At 52.3% G+C, this 17925-nt stretch overlaps 1 protein-coding gene across 1 annotated transcript in view; it reads right to left on the bottom strand.

Moving 5' to 3' along the window:
* RBM33 (RNA binding motif protein 33) overlaps positions 1–17925 on the bottom strand; it is a 152012-nt gene that overhangs the window by 8253 nt on the left and 125834 nt on the right. Inside the window, 2 exon segments of the mRNA XM_077761688.1 lie at positions 1149–1337; positions 6182–6391. Coding sequence (XP_077617814.1) covers positions 1149–1337; positions 6182–6391 — 399 coding nt within the window.

Raw genomic sequence — 17925 nt, 5'->3', positions numbered from 1 at the left:
TGGGTGAAGGAGCGAAACCCAGCCCTCAGTGACTTCCAGGGCCATGGGGGGGCCTCACCTTCCGGAGACCCCACGGAGAGGGTTAACGGACATAACCCAGAACGCTCCCTCTAGTTTCCCTACCTCTTTAACTTGCGAATTAAAACAAGGCATGAAATAATCCTACGTTGTTTTGGTCTGGCTTTACGTCCCACAATCAAACTCATAACATAATCACCTCTAATCCTTTCCAGAACAGAAAAAACGGCCATTCAAGAGACTAGAAGCCCCGGGACGCCTGGGTGGCTCAGCTGNGGGGGGGGGAGGTGGCACTGGTAGGAAAGGGCTCCGGTGACCCTCGGCTCAAGGGAAACGTGGTCACCCCACTTCCCTGCTGGTTTATCTTCAGGACTCTGGAAGAAGCAGAGATCAGGGATCTGAATGGAGAACTGTGTTTACAGCAGAACCGGAGACATATTTGCACCAGCTGAACAGGCACTTTCAAGCACTTAAAAACAACTCATCTTAAAATTAAGAGATCAGGGCACCCGTGTGACTTAGTCTGTTGAGCATCTGACTCTTGATCTTGGCTCAGGTCATGATCTCATGGTTCATGAGTTCAAGCCCCACATCCGGGCTCTGTGCTGACAGCGTGGAGCCTGCCTGGGATTCTCTCCCTCCCTCTCTCTCTGTCCCCCCACCCCAATCTCTCTCTCTTAATAAACTGTAAAAAAAAAATACAAAGAGATCAAAATACAGTCTACATTATTTCATGTTTGTGAAATCTAAAACAAGTTTCACAGCTGTTAACATGTGACCTATTTCTGGAAATTAAGATCAAGAAGGCTAAATGCATTAAAATTTTTAAGTTACTACACACAAAAGCGTGTGACAGAACAAAGAGTACATACCTACTGCAGCATACGCGAACATCAGGACAACATGAGGGTTTCAAAGGGTAATCTGTTCAGTCAGCGAAATTATTTCGTAAAGCCCGTGACTGAGCACCTGAAAACTGCCAAACACTCTACGGCACAGGTTCTGATCGTGAGTGTGCACAGCAGACAAGATAGATGTCTGTCTTTTCAAATGTAGGATTTTAACACCAAGTGACCGACACAAAGGGACTCTCAATGGACACAAAGCGGGAGAGGGCGCAGGTGACCCACCTGGATGGGCCCGACGGACGTCAGCAGGCTCTTCAGCTGGGCATCAGTGGTGGACGAAGACAGCCCTTCGACGGACACGACGCACGGCTGAGGCTTACACTCCACCACCCGCAAGTTCTGCTTGTTGGGCATGAGGCGTCCCCGGCCCATGGCACCCGCCACGCCTCGGCCTCTCCCGTGCATGATGACCTGGCAACGACAAGAGTAACTGTGTGACTTCTAAGCTTCGAGTTTGTTTCAACAGCTACTGAGACTGTGAGCATGCGAAAACAACTCAGAACCCACTAAAATACACCGCGAGCTGCGGGGTTTCCTGTGGTTCTCGTCCACTACCCGCGGGCTTCAACGTCTAACCGAAAGAACCCCCAGGACCTGGAGGGGCGAAGGGAGGAGACGGAGCCTCGAAGCCTGACTCCGTGTCGTCAGGAGGCGTGGCCCAGGTGGGCACTCCTGGTGGAGCCACGCTGCTGGAGATGACGCAGCGGGACCAGAGCTGAGCAACTTCCCTGGGCCGGAGGGCCCCAGGCCCGCAGTTCCCCAGTGTACTCCAGGCCACGTCAGTGGGGGCTGGTGCCACCACAGGCCACGTGATGCCCCGAGCCCCCTTGTGACATGTGGCACCCCGAGAACCTGAAAGGCGGGTTCTGTGGCAGGGGGCCGCCGAGGGTGGGCAGGGGTCGCTTCCCGGCTGCCACAGAGTCGTCCACAGAGCTTTTACAACACACACCATAAAATTCCAAGCCACAGCCATGGCCCCGCGCTCACCCCACCCACGTTACGTCCTCAGCAGTCTACAGAAGGGCCCAGACCTTACGAGTCTTTAAGTTGCCAAGGGTTCAAAACCATTATTCCAGGATCTTTTACATACAAGGAGACTGCTGACCTTTCTGGTATTCTCTCCTCTCTTTTCTTTTTTCTAACGTTTATTTTTGAGAAAGAGAGAGACAGCGTGAGCAGGGGAGGGGCAGAAAGAGAGGGAGACACAGAATGCAAAGCAGGCTCCAGGCTCCAAGCTCTGAGCTGTCAGCACAGAGCCCGATGCAAGGCTTGAATCCACGGACTGTGAGATCACAACCTGAGCCGAAGTCGGACGCTTAACCGACTGAGCCGTCCAGGCGCCCCTCTGGTGTTTTCTAATTAGAGATTAGGTAGAGCGCCTCCCCTGCAGGGCAGCCGTGAGATGCAAGCGTCAGGGTGGGTCTGAGCAGCACCAGACATCCTTCCCAAATTCTGTCCTAGAGTCTGGGTACCAAGAAACAAAGACGACCCCCTGGTCCATCAGAGGGCAGGGCAGGGAGGAAGGGACGTGCACACAAAACCACATTCCTTAACGCTCTGCAGAAGGTGGCAAACGTCCTCCTGTGAAGTGTCTGAAAAGTACAAAAGCATATTTCAGAGAAGTCACACTGGAAAACACACAAAAGTCGCACATAAACCACATCAACAAGAGCAAGGAGAGAAGCCACGGGATCAGTTCAAGAGATGCAGAAAAAGCATCTGACAAAGCACAGCGTCCATTCACGATCAAAACCCTCAACACAGCAGGTTTGGGGAGAGCCGACCTCAATATGATAAAGGCCTTATGTCAAAACCCACCGCCCGCATCACAGCCAACGGGGGGTTGACAGGAGCCGCTCCCTAAGGTCAGAAACAAGACAGGGATGTCCACTCTCACCACTCTTGTTCAACATAGCACGGAAGTCCTAGCCGCAGCCATCAGACAACATGAAGATATAAAAGACATCCAAATCGGTTAAGGAGAAGTCAAACTTCCACTCTCTGCGGACGACAGGACACTGTGTACAGAAAACCCACAAGACTCCACCAAAAACTGCTAGACCTGATACATGAGTCCAGTAAGGTCAAGGGACGTGAAATCAACATCCAGAAATCGGCTGTATTTCTGTGCACCAATAGAGAAGCAGCAAAAAGAGAAATTAAGGAATTAATCCCATTTACAACTGCACCCAAAATAATAAAATACCCAAGAATAAAGTTAACTGAAGAGATGAGAGACCCATACTCTGCAAACTATAAAACACTGATAAAAGAAACTGAAGATGACACAAAGAAATGGAAAGACATCCCATGCTCATGGGTTGGAAGAACAAATGCGGCCCCCAGTAATCCACAGATTTAATGCAATCCCTGTGGAGATACCAACAGCATTTGTCACAGAACCAGAACAAGCAACCCTAAAATTTATATGGAGCCTCAAAAGACCCTCAAACAGCCAAAGCAACCTTGAAAAAGGCAAAGCTGGAGGTGTCATAATCCCAGATTTCAAGTTATACTATAAAGCTGTCGCAATCCAAACACTCAACTACTGGCACAAAAACAGACGCACAAATCAATGGGACAGAGAAGAAAATCCAAAAGAAACCCACCATTATAACTAATCTTTGACAAAGCAGGAAAGAAAATACAACGGGAAAAAGACAGTCTCTTCAACAAATGGCGCTGGGAAAGCTGGACAGCGACGTGCAGAAGAATGAACCTGGGCCATGTTCGTACACCACACACAACAATAAGCTCCAAATGGATGAAGGACCTAAATGTGAGACCTGAAACCATAGAAATCCGTCAAGAGAGCACAGGCAGTGACTTCTCGGGCATCGGCCATAGCAACATCTTTCTAGATAGGTCTCCTGAGTCAAGGGAAACAAAAGCAAAAATATACTATTGGGATTACATCAAAATGAAAATTTTATGCACAGCGAAGGAAACAATCAACAAAACTAAAAGGCCACCTACAGGATGGGGAAAAAACTATTTGCAAATGACAGATCAGATCCAAGGGTTAGTATCCAAATAGAAGGAACTGCTACATCTCAACACCCAGAAAACAATACAATTAAATAATGCAGATGTGAACAGACATTTCTCCACGGCGACACAGAGATGATCAACACATGCGGGAAAAGACGCTCAACGTCACTCACCATCAGGGAAACGCAAATCAAACCCACAATGAGATGTGACCTCAACCTGTCAGGATGGAGAAAGTCAACAACACAGGTAACAGGTGCTGGCAGGGACGTGGGGTAAAGGGGGCCTCGGGCACTGTAGGGGGGTGCGGCCGCGGAGAGCAGCACAGAGGGTCCTCAGGAAGTTAGAAGAAGAACTCCCTTAGGATTTAGCACTACTGGGTGGCCACCCAAAGAACACACAAACACTGATTCAGAGGGACACACGCACTGCACCCCGATGTTACACTGGCCTTGGTCACAACAGAACTACGGCGGCCGCCCGAGTGCCCTCGGACACACATGGACAGAGAACCTGTGGCGTGCATGCACACGCCGGAATGTGACTCAGCCAGAGAAAGGAACGAAATCTGGTCATCTGCGATGACCTGGATGGCGCTAGAGAGTCTGATGAGAAGTGAAGGAAGTCGAAGAAAGACCACACCGTGTGATTTCATTCATACATGGAGTTTAAGAAACAAATCAAAACAGAAAAAGAGACAAGACACCCCCAAACTCCTAGCTGTGGAGAACACAATGGTGGATGCCACGGGGCAGGGGGGTGGGGAAGGGCGAAGCAGGGGAAGGGGATTAAGAGCACACTTAAGATGACGTGCACAGAGTAAGGGAAGGCTGCTGAGCACTATCTCGTACGCTGAAGCCCATGGAACGCCGTGTGTTAACTACACTGGAATTAAAGTAAAAATTCCGTTGCAAGGAAAACTGGCAGCAAAGCGGCAGGAAACACGCATCCTTACGTTCCGGCTCGAAGTTACAACACTGGGGGTGCCTGGGGAGCTCAGCCCGCTGAGCGTCTAACTCCCGACCCGGGCTCGTGTCGTCACCTCGCGGCTGGCGATACGGAGCCCCGAGTCAGGCCCTGTGCGGGCGCGCTCTCCCTCTGCCGCTCCCCCACCTGCGCGTCCCTGCACGCTCTCTCAAAATAAACATTCATAAAGTAATAAACCATGACGTTAATAAAATACCTTTACCAAACGCCTGCTGACACGCCAGGCACCAGGCTTTTTAGATGCACCTCTGATGAAACCCACCCAAGAGCCCGAGTGAGCAGGGAAACACTAGTGTGCTCGCTCCGCGGAAGAGCAGACGGGGGTTTCGGACAAAGAGACTCGAGGGCTTACTCTTGCGCACGACTACACGGGGGGCGGGGCCTCTGAGGCCCCTCTCCTCCTGCCCCCAGGGACGGCACCTGACCAAAGCCAGTTTAGACTGGAGCAACCTTCAAAGACCAAAGATAAGACTTAATGTCTGCACACGTCTTCTGTTGCAAGAAGGGGGTAATTTTATTTGCTCCTACATCATAAAGTGCTTACGAGATAATACAGACAGGGTAACAGACCCAGAGCAGCCTGCATACTCACTCTATTACTACCTGGGTCAGCAGCTGGACACCTAGGATGAGCTAGTGGACTCCGGAGCTTTCTAGAAGAAACTCCAAGCAAGTGTTGCTTCCCTGCTTCCTCCCGTATGTAACTTCATCATACTAGGGGCCTCTGGCTTATGCACCAAGAGGAAGGAGAGAGGGGACTGTACTGCCAGGCTCTGGGGAAGCTGAGGAAAAGGCACCTCACCCCGGAAACAGGACAGGACGAGCAGACACTCTTCTCCCAGGGAGGGTTCTAGATTCGGTGTGCAAAAGAACATTCACCTCCCCTGGGAGGTGTGACAGATACCCTCATTTGTCCAAAACTGGAGTCAGAACCAGTCAGGGCCGCCTTCCGCAGGGACCCGGCTCTCCCACCCGCGCACGGGCTAAGGGGGACGTCTGGCTCTCGGTCGGCAGAGCAGGGAGAGCGCGCTGAACAGGGAAGGAACCGAGTCGGACTGGGGTCTGCGGACACGGGTTCGGAGCCGCAGAAAACCACCACAACCTCAGGTATGCGGCCTCTCCTCGAGTTGTCCCATTAAAGCAACACCCTTTTGTGTTTTGTGAACACATGAGCTTTTGAAGCCAGCACAGGGAATTACGGTTCACTTATGAATTTATCGGAGCCCTCCCGTGGGGTGGCCACGCTGCCGCAGCGCGGCCTAGGTCACAGGCAGTACCTTCTTGGCCGGATGGACTCCCTGGATGCTCTTGATGCCCGGGGGGCCGGCCGGGTGCACGTGGGCCCCCACTGGCGGGTGCAGGGGCTGCTGCGGCGCCCCTTTGGTCAGCGTCACCTTGCGGGCGGGCAGCTGTCGGGCTTCCGGGGGCTGCGGGAGCCGCTGGGGCTGGCCCTCGGGGTGAAAAAAGCCGTCGCTCTCTCCTCCCTGCTGAAACAAGGCAGCGGCTGGTCAGTACGTGTGCGGCCAGGAGGCCTCCCCGGCAGCGGTGGGTCTGCCTCGACCAGCACCAAGCACCGCACCATTTCAGACAGGCGGAAAACCCAACATGTCGTTTCGCTAGGGCCACTCAGCAGACTTCTCATTTGACAGTGTTTGGGTTTTAATCACAGTTTTGAAATTTGTAACACGAAGGTCTTTAATTACTGTATACACACACGAGGTCTGTGATTAAGGCATGTGAGGCTTGGTTCAGTGCAACAGTGCTTAGCTCAAAAAGTACTTCATATTCGACACGCACGTACCATTTCCAGGGGTGTCTTGTCACAACACGCTGGGTTTGCACAGGCAGTGGTTTTACACTCTTGCCCTGTCCTCAGACCTAAGGCAAGTGGACCATCCCCCGTCCTTGGGACGTACCTCACTGGCTGTGGGCGCTGGGGACTCAGCATTGGGAGGTGCCCGGGGCCTCTCCCTCCCCCGACCCTTCCCCATCCGGACACTCCTGCTGGGACACCAAGGGCCTCCCCCGGCCTCGCACACAGAAGGGACCGGTGGCCCTAGTAAGAGCTTCACAAGGACCAGAATCTAACCTTTTCAGTTTTACTAATGTTCCCTCATTTCTTGACTTTAAAAATGGTGCTGTTTGTTAAAAAGAAAACCACAGACCCAAAATGGTGTCACTCACACCGAGCTCCCAAACCAGGGCTCACTCCCTAATCGAACTGCAGTTTCGGCCGCCCTGACAAATGTAGTCTTCACTGGTCCATCAGGAAGTTTTCCATCGGGGCTAAAGGGCAGGCCACAGGGGCCCCTCTCCCCCAGAGGAAGGTGAGGTCACCTGCACGGTGAGACCCCGAAGGGAGAGCCAGCAGCCTCTGAGAGCAGTAACACTCTTGCCCCAGCCCCCTTCTAAGAAAATCTCCGTCTGTGCATCTCCTAGGGGCCCCTCTGCCTGCTGGATGAGGCACTGCCCACCTCACGAGGTGCTTAACAAAGCCCGTGAGATCCTTAAAACGGTCTCAGTTGAGTATTTGCCATCTAACACATTTAAGCTGCGGTGTTTATGTTCGGGATACCCCCGGGCAGCATAGAAACACCTCCGATGGTGCCTGTCCGCTGCTCTCAGTATCGAGGGCCGCGTCACGAGGGAAAGTGTGGATGGCAAGAGACCCCCATCTTGAGCTGCTCAATGACATAATCTTAGCAGAAATGGACGCTCGACTGTGAAAAGCAGACCTCGCGCTTCCATCAGCACGAGGCTCTACGGCTCACATGAACGGGAGCGCAGCGGTCTGTGGTCCGTGGACCTGCCCCCAGACTGTTCAGCCCCCAGTGCTTCCAGAAGGAACTGGAGAAGCGAACTCAGCTGCAGCCCCTGTGTTATATGTGTCCCTCTCTCTCCCCCCACCCAAACTTCTCTTTGGGGGCGCCTGGGTGGCTCAGTCAGGTAGGCATCTGACTCCTGGTTTCAGCTCAGGTCATGATCTCACTGTTTCATGGGTTTGAGCCCCACGTTGGGCTCTGTGCTGCTGGCGCAGAACACGCTTAGGATTCTTTCTCTCTCTCTCTCTCTCTCTCTGCTCTTCCTCCACTCATGCTGTCTCTCTCTCAAAATAAATACACTTTTAAAGAATTTTAAACTTATCTTTTAGGGACAGCTGAGTGGAATAGACTGTAGGAATAGGGGCTGGGGCCAGACAGGTGTAGATGAGAGTTCTGTAAAAACTGCACAAGGCAATCAGGTCCCAGGAAAGAAGAGATGAGAAATGTCCCACGTAGCAGGGCTTCTGGCTTCCGCGGCAGGAAGACGCTGGCCCATCTCCTTCCCCAAAACATATTCTGTAACTGGACAGAACCGCCCAGAGTAAGCACCTCAGGTCACCGACATCGACAAAAGTGAAACAAGACAGAGCAGCACCTGGTCCCGAGACCTGGTGCGGGTGGTCTGTGCTCGGTGATGGGGCTCCCCACTGACCCGCGGGGCAGACCCGGTGCGGCCTGCAGGCCCGGGAGCCACAGTGGTGCTGTCAGGAAACCTGGGGGGGAAGGGAGTGGGGCATGCCCACCAATCTGTCAGCCCCAGTCCCTTCTGGAACAACAGCAGACCAGCCAGTAATCGGAGAAATGTAATGAGATCCTGGAACCGCAAGGGCTCCTGAAAGCCTGGGTCAGTGTGCTCCGAAGGCACTGGGGGCCTGAGGGGCGGGCAGGAAGGATGGGGTCAGGCAAGCGCCGCCCCTACTGGACCACTGGCCAATCTCCTCCTGAGTGACGGCTATGCAGCGACAGGGTTGAGCCCTAGGAAGCTGGGCTAAGAAATGAAACAGGAATAAAAAACTGATCAAAAAAATTCTGAACTGAACAAATAATACAGTATATCAAAATCTAGGAGAATCAACTACAGCAGTTATGTCAGAGAGGAAAAGAAATCTGAAATCAATAACCTGAGCTTTTATCTCAAAAAGCTAGAGGAAAAAAGGAAATCAAGCTCAAAATACAAGGAGGAAATGATAAGATCACAGCAAAAAGCAATGGCACAAGAAAAAGAAAAACAATGGAGAAAAATCAATGAAACCAAAAGTTGCATTTTTGAGATCAACGAAACTGATGACCTTGATCAGGAAACTCGTCAAGAAAAGGAGAGAGAGGGCACAAACGATCAACCTCCATAATCAGAGAGCCACTCATCTCACTGGCCCTGCCGAAACGAAAAGGGACATCATGAACAACTTTACACCCAGCGAGACCACTGAGGTGAGATGGGCAGATGGCATGAAAAATGTAGAACACCAGCGCTGATTCCAGAAGAAAGAGCTGAAAATCTGGGGCGACCCTGAACTGGCAACGGAAAACCTCAGAGGGAAGCCCACCGGACTCACCGGTGCGCCACATCACTGCGGCAGGACGAAGGCAGCCAATTACAAGGCCTCTTCCAGAAGACAGAGGACAAAGAACCTTCCGGCTCCTCCTCGGAGGCTGGCATGACCCGCAGAGAAAAGCAGGCACCAAAAGAGAAGAACGCTGCAAAAGAAGAGCCCACACGCGTATGTCAAGGGCGCCACCCAGACGCCAGCAGACAGAACGTCCCAAGACGGCAGGACCGCGTGCCAGGCCCGGGCGGCGCTCACCCCAGGAGCGCAGGGCCGGCTGCCCGGACACTGGGCAGCCAGGAGCGTGTGGGGCACGCAGGAAAACCCGCAACCACCCAGGGACAGAAGGAAACTGTCGGCCCGGAGGTGGGGGGTGGGGGGTGGCGTCCTCTACAAACGAGCAGCCCACGTCGTGCTTCTGCTGAAAACGCGCAGGCTTTCTCCTGAGGACCACTTCTCCTGGACCTGCCCGGGCCAGGCAGGGACACGCGGCTTCCGCACCTGTCACCTGCGGAGAGCTCTAATCTGAGCCATCTTGGGCTTTACTCCAGAACCACCCAACTGGGCTCCGTGCAGCCGGGACCCAGACGCAGTGTATCTGAAGGGCTCCTGGGCTGATGGCTGTCCAGCTAAGGCTGTAGACGGCCGAGCCGGATGGGCGCCCCCGACGCTCTGTGACCCGGTGCCTCTTATCAAGTGCACGGTCAGTGCCAGCCGAGAGTCACGCCAACCTTGCAGAGAAATGTCCCCGAATGATACGGTAGCAGTGTGGGAAAGGCAGGCCATTTTGCAAGACCATGATCCACAGAAACATTTAAGCTGCTGGTCTGTGATGCTTAGAGCTTCTCCACAGGCCTTCCAGCCAAAGCGTAAGCTGGCATCCAGGCCGGGCAGGGCTGACTCACTCTCCGTGCCCAATGTTTCAAAGTCTTTGCCTTAAAGAGCTATGTGACCTCTCTCTTGTTTGGTATTTACTTGAATTTTTCCAACATACAAAGTTTAAAATTTTAAGGATTACACCATATCCTCATCTTTCTTAAGAGCCAGTGGTCCATCACTTATTAACTTCTCTGAAGTCCTGGAACCGTGTTAGTACAAGACTCCTGCATCTCCTACGCATGCGTTCAGCTGCCCGGGCCTCACGGACACTTCTCTCTGTCACACGAGCAGATACTTCCCGCGGAGCTCCAGGCCCCACAAGAGGCTGTGTGCGGGGTGCCAGAGTCTACCCGCTGACCTTCCACCCCCCACCCTTCTGCCGACATGAGGCAACGAACTGGCTACATGCTGGCTAGCTGTATGCGAGAACCTCTCACTGTATGGACTTAAGGGATCTAAGTAAGTCCCCTGGAAGTTCACCCCGGCAAGGTGAAAGTTCGAGGGCACCCAGAGCACACACTACCTCACAAGCATCTGAAGAAACCAGCAGATTAGACCCCGAAAGTCTGCGTTGCTCACCAAGCCAAAATGTCTTGCGCACTGATGGTCCTGAGATAGCTACTGAATAAATCAGTGCACAGTAAATCATACTTTACCGCGCAGTTCTCAACGTGCTGTGTAAAAAGGCCTATAGTATCAGGATGAGAGGCTGTCGCACCGTCGGTGAGGACGCAGGCACTGACCACATGTCACTACAAGATTAAAAAGGCCAGCCTTCAAGTTAGTAGTACTATTTCTGTGCATCAGGAAACGTTATGCCACGTTGCAGAATAGACAATGAGCTGTTACATGTGGCCTAAAAGGAGCGACGTCCATACAGACAATGGACAAAAAGAATATTATCATATGCTTTTTCTTTAGCAATCCAAAGCTAAACACAAGACCATCTAGATAGTAAACTTTAAACAGAACAGCTTGCACACAAAGATATCACAATCACCTATTTTAAGGTATACGACACGTGTATGTATTTGGATGATAAATATAGAACACTAGTGATCTGATGTTTTTTTTTTAAATTTTTTTTTTAAATTTATTTCTAGGAGAGAGAGAGAGACAGCGTGACCAGGGGAGAGTCAGAGAGAGAGGGAGATACAGACTCTGAAACAGGCTCCAGGCTCTGAGCTGTCAGCACAGAGCCCGACGCGGGGCTCAAACCCATGAACCGCGAGATCATGACCTGAGCGAAAGTTGGAAGCTTAACCGACTGAGCCACCCAGGCACCCCTGATCTGATGATTTTTTTAAACTGGGAACTGAGAACAGAAACATTTAGTCAAGAAATACTCCAAATAAGAAAACTTATCTTCATTGCTACTTTGGGTAAGAGACTTGTGGTAATTTATTGTGAGAGGAGACATTCGTGTCAGATAAAAACTTTGAAAAACAAAGTTCTACGCTTTCATTTTCCTTTCAAGAAATGTTCACTTTTTAAAACAGGCTTGACCCCAAAGCTGAGGAAAAACAGGTATCACAGAGCCTCTCCTTTCGTATCTGCGAGGACGAGACTCTCCTCAGGGAGAGCGGAGTGCAGAAGCCCGTGATGTGGAGGGGGGTCCCACGTGTGGTGTGAAGGCCTCATCTAGGGCCCCCTAAGAAATCGCCTGACAAGAGGGACCCGTCTTCTGTGGGTCTGCCCCTCACCTACGGCTCTGGCCCCAGGGCAGGAACTCAGGGGCACGGGGGTGTTCGCCCCCTGCTGTCACCAATCAGCCCCACAGCAGCCTCCGAGGGCGGACAGAGCGGCGGAGCCAGGCACTCGCTCAGTCAGTGCCGCACACAGGAAGGGGGGTGTTTCAGGCAGGGACTAGGACGCCGGGCCGACTTCCTGGAAAGGCCGCTCCGAACCCCTGCTTACTGGAGGGGGCAGGAAGCACCGGTGAGCCCCAGGACTGCTCGGACCCATGGCGATTCCGAACCCTGCAGTAGCTACGGCCACATGGTCACCTTCATGACAGAGCCGGGCAAGGCAGGAAGGCGGCCCCGCTCGGCGGGGCGGGAGGGCTGAGCAGGCCTGTGGGGTGATGCAGTGCGGCTCCTTCAACCCTCCCTTCCAGCAACTGTTCTCCGCACTGGGCAGGGGGAGACCCCGAGACCCCTGGTCACACGGTAACTGCTTCCCGGGATGCGCGGCCTCGACACGCAACTGTTCTCAGCAGAAGCTGAGCCCAGAAAGGCTAACCGCCACCCAAAAACAAAGGCCCCTGTGCTGCTGCCCTAAAAGCCACACTGAGCCCTGAAGGCCGAAATCGAAGTTCAACAATCATTCGCTTCTGGGAGAAAAACGGAGAGGTTTCATTTTTTCAGTGGAGAGACCAACTCTTCTCTTTCAAATCAGCACGATGAAAAACTAATTTTGGGGAGAATTTCACGTTCCAGAATTGTGCCAGCTCAGCTGTGAAAGCAGTCAACGTAGTAATTCCTCGGGTGGCCAGGAGCACACGCACCCCGACGAGGGTGAATGAGGAGCAAACCACGCAGAAGCCCCACCCACCTGGAAGTCTTCCGTAACTTACATACACAGTTACAGCTCTCAGAGAGATCCTAAAATCGTTTGTATTCACATATGTAAGTTTAAAAATACTGCCATTAGGGGCGCCTGGATGGCTTAGTCGGTTACGCGTCCGACTTTCGCTTAGGTCATGATCTCGCGGTTCGTGGGTTCGAGCCCCGCATCGGGCTCTGTGCTGACTGCCAGCTCGGAGCCTGGAGCCTGTTTCAGTCTGTGACTCCCTCTCTCTCTGACCCTCCCCTGCTCACGCTGTCTCTCTCTCTCCTAGAAATAAATAAAAGATACAAAAAAAAAAATACTGCCGTTGAATTAGGATTTTCAGAAACCTGTTATGTTCACAGAAAGAAATAACTGACCCTTTGTGGATGGTAAAGTGCATCCCGTTCAAAACAAGTCAGTCTGCTTTGGTTTTGTTTTGTGTTTTTTTAAAGATTTTATTATTTTTAAGGAATCTCTACCCCCAAAGTGGGGCTCGATCGAACTCACAACCATGCGATCAAGAGCCGCACGCTCCTCCACACTGAGCTGGCCAGGCGCCCCTGAAAGAGGAACGTTCGCTGTGAAAGTGAATTTCTCCGGGGGGGCACAGCCCCCTTTCAGACACCTCACAGGGCAGCAGGTTTGCTCATGTCCTCAGTACCTTCTGCCGCCTCTGAAACACAGACGAGGAGAGGCTGGCCCACCTGAGACCACACAAACCAGAAATATTTTGTTGGTTGTTTTCATAAATGATCACCTTTTAACGAATACTATAAAAATGTCTTTTCAGAGCAGTTTTCCTCTTTCAAATTATATAAGAGGCACCACCTGAATTAAGTAAGCTTAGGGAATACTTGTCATCAGCTTAATCGTTCCCAAAAAATGAGGTCGGGAGCCACCAACATTAGCAGGACAAATTTATTTATAACAAATGGTTTAAATGTATAGATAAAAATGCCTATTGATACTGTCAGGGCTTCTTGCAATTTGACAGATCAAATCTTATTTTCATTCTTAAATGCCATGAAGAAGTGATATCACTGACTTGCATTCACTAGTGAGCAAATTGATTAATCCCTCTCTATAGAAATCTCAACTCTTGATTACACCTATCAGACGTTAAGCAGCATTATTCTAGAGTGACAACACTTGACAAATTCCCCAACCATTTTTCTCAGCTTTTGTGGCCCTGCTAGCTTGTATTAACCCTGATGAAAAATTAATTTTCCTTATCTTCTTCTAAACCCCAAAATCCAAATCCGCCAAACTGGCAACTCTTTCTGTAAAGGTATTATGAAAACCTCTAAAAGATTAATTGCATGTCTTCAGGTGACATTACATTAATTTCTGTACTCGTGACAGACATTTGATACTCCGCACTGAGGGGACAGATAACATTGTCAGGACACACAGAAGGACAGTGGCTAGGGTCCCAGGGCAGCCTCTCAGGAATTCTCCGTCCGATAAGGCCCACTTCACTGTCACGCCGGTGCGGCCGATCGCACAGCCCGCAGACCTCACGGAACAGGTTTCTATTAACTGCAACAATGCTGGGCCTGGCCCTGTGATCTTTGGAAAGCTCGCTCGGAATCTGGACAACAAATGATATGCACGCTACACGAAGTTTCTAAATATCAATACGCTTAAGGCTCTATTTCGTCTCTGAAGACCACTGTTCAAAGGAGAAAAGGAGCAAGAAAATAAACAGGCTAACGTTTTCTTCCAGGTGCCTAGGTCACCACCCGGGTTAAACTGCAGCAGTAAAGCGGGAGCTGAGCGCGTTATGCATCTGCGGCGCCCATGGTCCTCCCACAGCACTAAGCAGTTTAAGTCTTCAATGCTTCCTGCACCACTGCACCAGTGGGTGCACGTGGACAGAAAACCAAACCCCGAAGGTTAAGGAGCACAAAGCACACAGGGCTCGTAGGTGCCCGGGCTTCCCGAAGCGAGGCGAGGGGACCCTACGCCCGGAGAGGACCCAATGGCGCGGACGCGGGGCTCACTGCGTGGCGGGAGCTTGGGAACGGGGCAGTTACTCTAGCGTGGTTATCGCTCTAGCTTCGAGATTAGTTGGTCTTTGGGGGCATCACGAAAAGGCAAAATTAACTGGCCTTCGGGGGAAGGAAACAAAGCCCAGTGGGGACCCGAGGGCTCCCCCCCAGGTTCCCAGGGCAGCTGAGCCTCCCCCTGCAGGCTGGGGAGAGAAGCGTCACAGGCCCTGGGGGAGCAGCCTGGAGGACCTTGAGGCAGGGGGCTCCTTCCCTGTGGGGATGGGGAGGGGGCTCCTCTTCCCCTGGGGAGAGGGAGTTCGCAAATCCTCATTTCTGATTTCAGCACTTCACTCCCCAACACCATAGCCCTATAACAACCCAAAACGTAAATGCAGAGAGATTCAGATTCACTACAAGGAGCTTCTGACCTGTAACAAACAATGGCCAATCTTGCCCCAATTTCGCTTAAACAGTCATTTCTCTGAAAGTTATTAATTCTGCCCACTAAAACATTTCAAAGCTCTTAAAGACAACTATTTATGCACAAGACCTTCTCCTCCAAAAGGAAGTTTCTAGAATACACATATCCTCAAATATGTGACTAATCCAGATTCTGCCCCAGTTCCTTCCTCTCTTCTGTTTGCCTTTTGGCCATTTTCCGGCTCAGCCAGCCTCCCTCCCACTGGAGGGGGAGAGACAGGAGCCAGCAGGGACAGGCCTAGGCTTACCCCCCACCCCACCCCCCTGTGTTACACCCAGTTCCCTGACCTCTTGGTCTTCCCAGGACCCTCTGTCACAACGCCATGGCGGCTCTGTCCCTCCTCACCTCACTGTCAACTCCCTCCCATCCGACTTCCCTCCTTCCTGATGCCCGAGCGCAGCCCTGGCCCCAGGGACTGCCTGACGCCCGGCACGAGGTCAGGACAGGAGCTGTGCCCTCCACGCCAGAGAGGCGGCTCAGCACAGGACACCCAGCGGGACCTCCTGCCCTGCGTGAGGCGCACTCTGCCCTGACCCGGCTCTGCGCGTGGGCAAGTCTCAGAGCACACTCCCCCCTCGATACAACCCCAAAAAGTGCCAAATGGTATGTCTGATATCCCATTTTGTAAACTGAATAAAGGAGGAGTCTGGGAACGAATCACATTTTAGCCTGAAAAGATGGCCTGAAGAATTAATAACAAGGATTAATGTTATTTTTGGTGTTTTCAAGTTTCACAAACTGGGGTCATCTAAATTTCAACAAATGCCTTTTTAAATATTTATAATGTCCTTGAAACTGTCCTAAATCCTGGGGAACAAAACTGAACAAAAGAGCAAACCCAGGCTGAGTCAGCAGCAGGAACCAGGGACAGAGCAGCGGGCGGGCGGGACACATCCTGAGGGCAGGAGGCAGTGAAGGTGGCCAATTCCAACCCTGCGCTCTACGCACCGAAGCTGCGCTCCCCCTCAGCGGAGGAGTCCCCAGTGGGCAGTAGAGGCCCCAGGATAAACGTTTCTGTCTCCAAACCCAACGCTCAGGAGTCGTGCCTGTGATGGTCTGTGTATTACAGAACACGGAAAGAGGCCTGCGCCTAACGACTGTTTCAGAAGCAAACTCTAAGGCGGCAGGGTTCAAACACTGCTCCTGTTATCCCTCTGCTAAAACTGGCCAACGGCTCCCACTGCTCTCACGACCGAGATCCAACAACCAATAGAGCGGGTAAGGCCCCTGCTCTCTGGCCAAGCTGGCCTTCCTGCAGCTGGAAAACCGGCCACGACTTCCCTGCCACAGGACCTTCACACTTGCTCTCCTCCATCAGCCTAGAAAGCGTTTTCCTTTTCCTCTGTCTTCCTTCAGCCATTATCTACTCTCTCCACTTGAAGTCACTTCTTCAGGTCCCCTGTCACACTACCCACAACACCCTGTTGCAGTCTGCTTCCTCAGCACCTGGTTTGCTGAGCAGCTCCTCCTTTCCTTACACAGCTGATCCGGCAATGCGGCCCCGTCACGTCCGCTGTGACCGTCTCCATCCAGCATAGCTGCCCTGCTCGTAAGTGCTGGCAGCTAACATAGGACCCTCACACCCCAGTCACCGAGGAGGCCGCAGGGTCCCCTAGCTGTCTGGCAGCCGTGCGGACACATACAAGGAAGCAAACAAAATGCAGAATGCACCTTCAGGTCCCGGCACATGGCGAGCCGGCCTGCACCCTGCCATGGGGAGGAGGGAACCCTGGGAGACTCCCCATGTGACCCCCCTGCTTAGTACCATGCACCGTGGCCTCTGCCGGGAGGACCTGCTTCGCCAGCGCCCTGGTCCACCACCAGCTTCAGTTTTAATATTTAAATAGGAACACCGAATTCTCGGAATTCTCACACAAAAACAATGCAAGAAATAAGCTCAACACAGCAAAGAGCACCCTTTATTCAGGTCAATGCCTTATTTCTAGAAATGTCACATACAACAGCATCTGTTTCTGATCCCTCCTCGGCCCCGGGAGCTCTCGGTGGAGGGCTGGGTGAGCGCTGGGAGGGTCCTCACCACACCCTCACGACGGAGACAGGACGGCAGGGCTGAGCGGGAACGGCACGGGTCTCCTCGCCCTTCTGCCCCAGCTCTAAGCATGTGTTCAGAGAGTGACAGAGAGGCACTGAAGAACACAGAGCTGGCCTGAAGGGGCTGCTACCGGCCGATCTGGGACAATTCAAACATCAAAATAAATAATGACAGCAACAGTTCGCTGGATAAAATGAGAATCCATATATCACGTTGCTGTGAATAAATGAACAAAGAAACGACGAGGCTGTACAGTGAGCAGAGAGAAAGGGCGCTGGCATCAGAAAGACATGGGTGCTCGGGGCGCCTGGGAGGCTCAGTCGGCTGAGAGTCTGGCCCCTGATTTCAGCCCACGTCACAGTCTCATGGTGGGGGAGGCTGAGCCCCACATCGGGCTCCATGAAAACACTGCAGAGCCTGCTTGGGAGTCTTTCCGTCTCCCTCTGCCCCTCACCTGCTCACACGCTCTCTCTCAAAAAATTAACAACGTGAAAAAAAATTTTTAGTAAAAAAAAGAAAGAAAGAGAACATCGCTGCTCACTGAAGAAAATGCAAACCGGACAAGAAACGGGGCATTTACAGTCCCGGGTGCCTTCTCACACGTTACTCCTCGGCTACCTGCACGGCGTGACCAGAACCGTCCGGCACACACTTGGCAGCACCATCCTCCCCACGGGACCAAAGCGGCCAACCCTGGA

Source organism: Crocuta crocuta, unplaced genomic scaffold, assembly GCF_008692635.1.
Source record: "Crocuta crocuta isolate KB4526 unplaced genomic scaffold, BGI_CrCroc_1.0 scaffold408, whole genome shotgun sequence".
Lineage (NCBI taxonomy): Eukaryota > Metazoa > Chordata > Mammalia > Carnivora > Hyaenidae > Crocuta > Crocuta crocuta.
Note: the sequence above shows the minus strand (reverse complement) of the source record. Positions and strands in the feature narration are given on the sequence as shown.